This window comes from Drosophila miranda, assembly GCF_003369915.1.
Source record: "Drosophila miranda strain MSH22 chromosome Y unlocalized genomic scaffold, D.miranda_PacBio2.1 Contig_Y3_pilon, whole genome shotgun sequence".
In the NCBI taxonomy this organism is placed as follows: domain Eukaryota; kingdom Metazoa; phylum Arthropoda; class Insecta; order Diptera; family Drosophilidae; genus Drosophila; species Drosophila miranda.
In genome coordinates, this window is record NW_022881625.1 from 919,275 (window position 1) to 926,392 (window position 7,118).

At 51.9% G+C, this 7,118-nt stretch overlaps 1 protein-coding gene across 1 annotated transcript; it reads right to left on the minus strand.

Annotated features, from left to right (window-relative positions):
- Positions 1–1,934: 1,934 nt before the first annotated feature.
- LOC117194450 (multidrug resistance protein homolog 65-like) lies at positions 1,935–6,833 on the minus strand. The gene is made up of 3 exons (XM_033399017.1): positions 6,624–6,833; positions 6,043–6,261; positions 1,935–2,162 (listed from the first exon to the last, which is right to left on the minus strand). Exons 2-3 carry the CDS (start codon positions 6,259–6,261, stop codon positions 2,067–2,069), a joined length of 315 nt encoding a protein of 104 aa, XP_033254908.1. The 5' UTR covers positions 6,624–6,833; the 3' UTR covers positions 1,935–2,066.
- Between the last annotated feature and the right edge of the window lie 285 nt (positions 6,834–7,118).

Sequence of the window (7,118 nt, forward strand, 5' to 3'; positions counted from 1 at the left end):
CCCCGACCCCCGTAGTAATTCTTAGTTCGGCGGCGTCCCGTAACTGCTATCCGGCGATTGCCTAGGCATTACTTGTCGGTATTTCCGCATAGCAAAGTTCCCCTTTCCGCGTCGTATTAATTCTTAGGCCGACAAGGTCCCGTAAGTACCGTCCGGCGATAGCCTAGGTACTCTCGGCGATACTTGTCGGTATTCCCGCATAGCAAAGTTCCCCTTTCCGCGTCGTAGTAATTCTTAGGCCGACAGGGTCCAGTGAGTACCGTCCGGCGATAGCCTAGGTACTCTCGGCGATTATTGCCGGTATTTCCGCATAGCAAAGTCCCCTTTCCGCGTCGTAGTAATTCTTAGGCCGACAGGGTCCCGTAAGTACCGTCCGGCGATAGCCTAGGTACTCTCGGCGATACTTGTCGGTATTCCCGCATAGCATAGTCCCCCTTTCCGCTTCGTAGTAACTCTCAGGCCGGCGGGGTCCCGTAAGTACGGCGACACCTGTCGGTATTATCGCATAGTAAGACCTCCGTATTGATTCTGAGTTCGGTGGGGCCCTGAAGGCGCTATTCGGCGATAACCGGAGTGTTCTCGGTGAAACCAACTGCCCCGTCCCACGCTACGATCGCCCCCGTCCGCGGGACTGCGGCCCCGTCCCCCATCGTCGGTCCGAAATACGGAGTCCCGGCAAATTATTGCTGTAATTTCGACCCTGGAGTAGACTGAGATATGTACCCCAGCCCAGGATCGCTTCCTTACAAAAGTTAAGGTAACACTAGACTTAACATTAACATGTGTTTTCTTTTAAAATGGATTGCGTCTTTTCAGTCCGTTCCCGTCCTCGGAGCGGGCTTCATATAAGTGGCGGCGCAAGGCTGATCCTCATATCAGCATCAGCATAGGCCCTGTAGGCCCTCGGCGCATTTTAATGTTTTCCTTATTGGCGTTAATTAAGAATTTTTAACAGTTTAGTTGGGCGGCAAACAAGTTAAGGGGCTCGTTAGTCGCCCGACGTGTCACACCGCTTCATCTGCGTCGTCGATCATCTGTAACTGTATCTGTATCTGTACAAAGGAGCCTAGAATTTCTTAGATCTGTGTTCTTCTACCATCCTCTACATGGATTGGTTCCACATTAATCCTAAAGATGCACAAATTTTATAGCTGGAACAAAAAAAAAAAACACATACAATAATCGCATATCACATATTATGTTTTTTGTGGAGAGGGGAGGGGGAGGGTTCCAAAGTATTTACACGGTCCAATGTTTGCACGGGTAATATAATGGAGATTCTCTTGGTCAAGATTTTATTCGTAATTTATTCGCCCAACTATCGAGAAAGACTCGCGTGTGCCGTACGATACGATCCATTACGATACGAAATCGTCTGTGGGCTATATATGTATGTATATTGATGTGTGCATATGTATGTACAATCCGAAGAGAGGATTACTCTTGTTTTGTTCTCTTTCCTAGATGATAATATCGTATCAGTGGTTCTGGAAGGGGGTGCTTAAACCTACGACGAAAGCTATAATCCAGTGGATGGGTCGGAATAGGTGTCCTGTTCCTCCGCTCAGACATAGACCTCTCCTGTCTTGGCCTCGGGACTGTGTTTGGCGAAGGTTGAGGTAGCACTCGTGGCCGTTGCCGTTGCCGTGGTGCCGCTCTGGGGCAGGGCGATCGTGCCACCGGATGAAGAGTTGTCCACTGTGGGGGCTCCTGCCGAACGCACCGAGGAGCGCACTGTGGGGTCCTGCAGGTTGAAGCTCAGACTGAAGCTGTTGTTCCGCGAAATGTTGCCGTTGCCGCTGCCGTTCAGGGGCTTCACGGACAGGAGGGCCGTGGTGGTGATGCCCCCGCCGCCGCCCGCCCCGGCCCCACGGTCATGCCGTTGCTGGAGCCATTGTTGCTGTAGCCGTCCTGCTCCTGGGCCAGGTCCACGATGGACAGGGACGAGGGAAAGCGCTGAATGGAGAGCGAGACGGGGATCGTGGTGATGACGTCATTGGGCTCGTAGCCACTGGCCGTTGTCGTGATGGTCGGCAGCTGGGCGTTCGCCGCGATGGGAAGGATGCTCAGGGTCCCCGTGGGAATGGTGTACCCGCCGCCGCTGCTGTTGGCCATCGTGAAGGGAAACGACAGCGTGGTGATGTTCGTGGCAGCGGAGAGGGCTACGGAATCGAGAATCGAAGGGAGAGAGATTGTGGTTGGAGTATCTGAATCTGCATCTGCGGGAGTATCTGTGCCCGGTACTCACTGCTGTGAACTGGCTGTAAATGATGACCACTGCGGGCAGGGTCAACGCCTTGACGCAGCACATGAGGAACCCAAAGAAGAGCCACGCGATCTCCCCGCAGGTGGAGAAGCGGAAGAGCTGCAGGAAGCCGATCGGCTGTGTGGGCTCCAGTCCTGCGGCCACCGGCGCCTCATCCAGGGACTTGCCATCGGTTGTCGTCGTGCCAGAAGCCTCGTCCATCTATCGGTACGACGAAGGACGGAGGAATAGTGTTACTCGAGCCAAGACCCGCGATTTATTCACAGACACGTACAGAGACAGACGGCACGCAAAGGTTAATTCAATTACTGCCACACTCTCAGAGGCATGTATCTGTATCTGTGGCTGTGGCAAGGGTACAGCAGCTACTTTGTATCTTTTGCCATAGTTCTCTCTCGTTGACCCGCGGGGTTAACGAGTAATAGAATCAACCGTTTATTATTGGACATTCCAACGCCAATTTGGAGCGATTCGATTCGATTCCCTTTCAGAGGCCCGTACAGAAATCTGTGTGGCGCCATTCGCCCCCTGCCCCCTCTCCTTGTCGTGGGATGGATGATCACCTTTTAATTGATTTTCAACACTTTTTGATCCTTCAGATACTGTATCTATGCACTGATTTCTGCAGAAGATCCGTTACTGCTCACTCGGACCGCCCAAGCGCGACTTTTCTATCATTTGGAGGGTGGAAGGTGCAACAATCTAAAACGGAGGCAGACTCTTGAGCCTCCTGCTGGTGCGCAGCACGAATGGTGCCGGCTGATTTGTACCGGCATTTCCTCCAGCGGGAACGACTTCGGGAGCAGCTACGGGAGCGACTGCGGGAGCGACTCCGACCGACTCGCCTTCATCGTCCGAGCCCCCGAGCATTACGCTGTCCAAAGTAGTGCGGGACGCCCGCAGTGTCATCATGTGCCGGGTGCTGCGTTCGCCCAAGGTGTTGCGCACCTTCAGGCAGATCTTCTGCGACAGGGTTGTTTTTTTTCGCCCGTACCCAGGGCGAGGACGCGGCGCTGGCACTCGCCGAATGCCACGGCATGGCTGCTGGTGGGCCCGTCGTCCTCATTGCCGGGCCGTTCAAAAATCTGTCTCGAGACCGGTGGGCCTCGACTTTGCGATGGTCTGCGATGGCGCCTGAGAACCGGTGGTCGGCGTCAGGCTGGGCTTCTGGGCCAAGGGAAAAGAGAGGGACAAAATATTCGGCACTTTGACGGAGGGACTAAACCTCAGACACGTCTCGACTCCACAACGTTCACGACACGACTTTCCATTTGCAAGTGTGTGTGTGTGCGTGGTGGGAGTCAACGCTCAAAAGTATGCTGTCTCTTCTTTGTAATTCTCCCTAACTTAAAATTTGATTTGCAATCCCCTGTGAGTTCGTCAACTTGATGTTTTGTTGGCTGTAATGCGGTATGTGGTCTTCAGTCCCCTCTACTACCCTTGCCGCCTGCTGAGGGCAGACGACTAGGAATGTAGCATGTACATGTGGGCGGGCAGTTTATAGGGGGCGTAGTTGTTTTATGCGAAGACTAGCATTTTTGGCTCAATTTAGGCCGTAGTGGTGGTGTGGCGGCAACTGATGCTGATTTGAAAGTCGATTTGAAACCGATAATCAATTGTCAGCACCGTTGCCGCCGAAGATTTATCACAGATTGTAATAATTTTGTAGTGGGGTGTCGGAGAACCGCACTAATTACGAAAATAACAATGGGGGGGGAAGAAGGGGTTAAAGAAATGAGATCGAAAATTCAGAAAGTGCAGTGTGGCAACACGTAGTCAATTGAGGAATAGATAAAGAGAAAAGGTAAACAATGCAGGTGCTTTGCGTGGAAAATAAGAGGAAATAAACTAAATAAAAAGAGACAAGCACTTGCAGAAATAACAATACAGATAAGTAGTAGACTGGAGTGAAGACGACGGAAAAACAGGTAATAAAAGAGATACTACACTGGAACAAAGACGAGACAAAACAGGTACAATTGATTTACGTTTACAATATTACAATAAACATAACAATTTAAAATAATGTCTATATCTTTTTCTATAATTACAGGGAAGGCAAGAAACAGCGGAGCATCGGCCGGCATAGCAAAACACAATGCTTGTAAAGACATTGCGTTGCATACCGGCCGACCCCGTCGTCCCCCCTGGTCGTCGAAATTGGCGTCGTCAGACGTAGGTGCAATTAGCACCTCGTCGTCGTTGTGGCTGTGGCTGCCCTCTTGGAGAACCAGTGGTACTGGTCCGGCCACCAGCTGGGAGCCAGGAGTAGACGGCACACATATTACTGTGGCGACACGGGTCCGGCCGCCAAAGTGAAATGGATGTGAGTGTGTGTGTGCGTCGGCAATTGTGGCCCTAATGTAGAGCGAGTGGCACTGGTCCGGCCACCAACTAAGGACGATGGCGGACACGACACACATAACTCGAACGGCACAGGTCCGGCCGCCCAAGTGTAATGGATGTTTGTGTGTGTGTGTCTGAATGGCTGGCGGTAAGTATTTTGAGAGCCCTTTTTAATCGTATGTGTGGCTGATGGATTTTTCCTTTTCCAGGACCGTAGGGCACTCTGAATGCCATGGCACTGGATCCGGCCACCAACTAAGGACGATGGCGGACACGACACACATAACTCGAACGGCACAGGTCCGGCCGCCCAAGTGTAATGGGTGTTTGTGTGTGTGTGTCTGTTTTTGGCTATTCTAGCAATCACCAACGCACTGCATTCGATTTGAATTTGTCAGGCCGTATGATTTTGCAAGTGTGTATGGCAGCATTTTTATTCGTTTATGTTTTATTTAATGGCTTTGATGGCGGCAGCGTCCGTTGTTCATTTTTGTTGTGGCATGCGAGTGATATGCATACCTGCCCCGTATGATAAAGATTTTCGCCGTAATGTTTAGCCCGATAGTGTCCCGTGAGTGCTATCCGGCGGTTGCCTAAGCGCTCTCGGCGATACGCGTCGGTACCCCCGACCCCCGTAGTAATTCTTAGTTCGACAGCGTCCCGTAAGTGCTATCCGGCGATTGCCTAGGCATTCTCGGCGATGCCTGTCGATATCCCCGACCCCCGCAGTAATTCTTAGTTCGGCGGCGTCCCGTAACTGCTATCCGGCGATTGCCTAGGCATTCTCGGCGATACTTGTCGGTATTTCCGCATAGCAAAGTTCCCCTTTCCGCGTCGTAGTAATTCTTAGGCCGACAGGGTCCCGTAAGTACCGTCCGGCGATAGCCTAGGTACTCTCGGCGACACCTGTCGGTATTATCGCATAGTAAAGACCTCCGTATTGATTCTGAGTTCGGTGGGGCCCTGAAGGCGCTATTCGGCGATAACCGGAGTGTTCTCGGTGAAACCAACTGCCCCGTCCCACGCTACGATCGCCCCCGTCCGCGGGACTGCGGCCCCGTCCCCCATCGTCGGTCCGAAATACGGAGTCCCGGCAAATTATAAATATTGCTGTAATTTCGACCCTGGAGTAGACTGAGATATGTACCACAGCCCAGGATCGCTTCCTTACAAAAGTTAAGGTAACACTAGACTTAACATTAACATGTGTTTTCTTTTACAATGGATTGCGTCTTTTCAGTCCGTTCCCGTCCTCGGAGCGGGCTTCATATAAGTGGCGGCGCAAGGCTGATCCTCATATCAGCATCAGCATAGGCGCTGTAGTTGGCTGGGTGCGTACCGCCGCTACGGAATCGAGAATCGAAGGGAGAGAGATTGTGGTTGGAGTATCTGAATCTGCATCTGCGGGAGTATCTGTGCCCGGTACTCACTGCTGTGAACTCGCTGTAAATGATGACCACTGCGGGCAGGGTCAACGCCTTGACGCAGCACATGAGGAACCCAAAGAAGAGCCACGCGATCTCCCCGCAGGTGGAGAAGCGGAAGAGCTGCAGGAAGCCGATCGGCTGTGTGGGCTCCAGTCCTGCGGCCACCGGCGCCTCATCCAGGGACTTGCCATCGGTTGTCGTCGTGCCAGAAGCCTCGTCCATCTATCGGTACGACGAAGGACGGAGGAATAGTGTTACTCGAGCCAAGACCCGCGATTTATTCACAGACACGTACAGAGACAGACGGCACGCAAAGGTTAATTCAATTACTGCCACACTCTCAGAGGCATGTATCTGTATCTGTGGCTGTGGCAAGGGTACAGCAGCTACTTTGTATTTTTTGCCATAGTTCTCTCTCGTTGACCCGCGGGGTTAACGAGTAATAGAATCTACCGTTTATTATTGGACATTCCAACGCCAATTTGGAGCGATTCGATTCGATTCCCTTTCAGAGGCCCGTACAGAAATCTGTGTGGCGCCATTCGCCCCCTGCCCCCTCTCCTTGTCGTGGGATGGATGATCACCTTTTAATTGATTTTCAACACTTTTTGATCCTTCAGATACTGTATCTATGCACTGATTTCTGCAGAAGATCCGTTACTGCTCACTCGGACCGCCCAAGCGCGACTGCTGGAACACCGTCCGCGGAGCCACCCATTTATGTTGATTCCCCGATGTGGATGCTGGACAGAGTACTCGGGCTTGGGCATGAGTACTCGTGAGTGTATCGTATCAATCGCTCGCTTTGGGGTTCACAATTCTATTTGATCTCCGCTTTCCGCTCTTGGGGTAGGTTCCGCCGAAAGAGGCGCTTCAATTTACAATGAGAGCAAAAGAGACATTCTGTAGAGGGTTTTTCTTTTCTTTGCTTTTCTTTTCTTTATTCTTTTTCTATCATTTGGAGGGTGGAAGGTGCAACAATCTAAAACGGAGGCAGACTCTTGAGCCTCCTGCTGGTGCGCAGCACGAATGGTGCCGGCTGATTTGTACCGGCATTTCCTCCAGCGGGAACGACTTCG

Bases quoted from the DNA above. Each gene is read 5' to 3' on its own strand.
- LOC117194450 (XM_033399017.1), bottom strand. From the start codon at position 6,261: ATGGACGAGGCTTCTGGCACGACGACAACCGATGGCAAGTCCCTGGAT. The intron at 2,163-6,042 runs GTGAGTACCGGG...TCGATTCCGTAG, and splicing joins TTTACAGCGAGTTCACAGCA to CCCTCTCCGCTGCCACGAAC.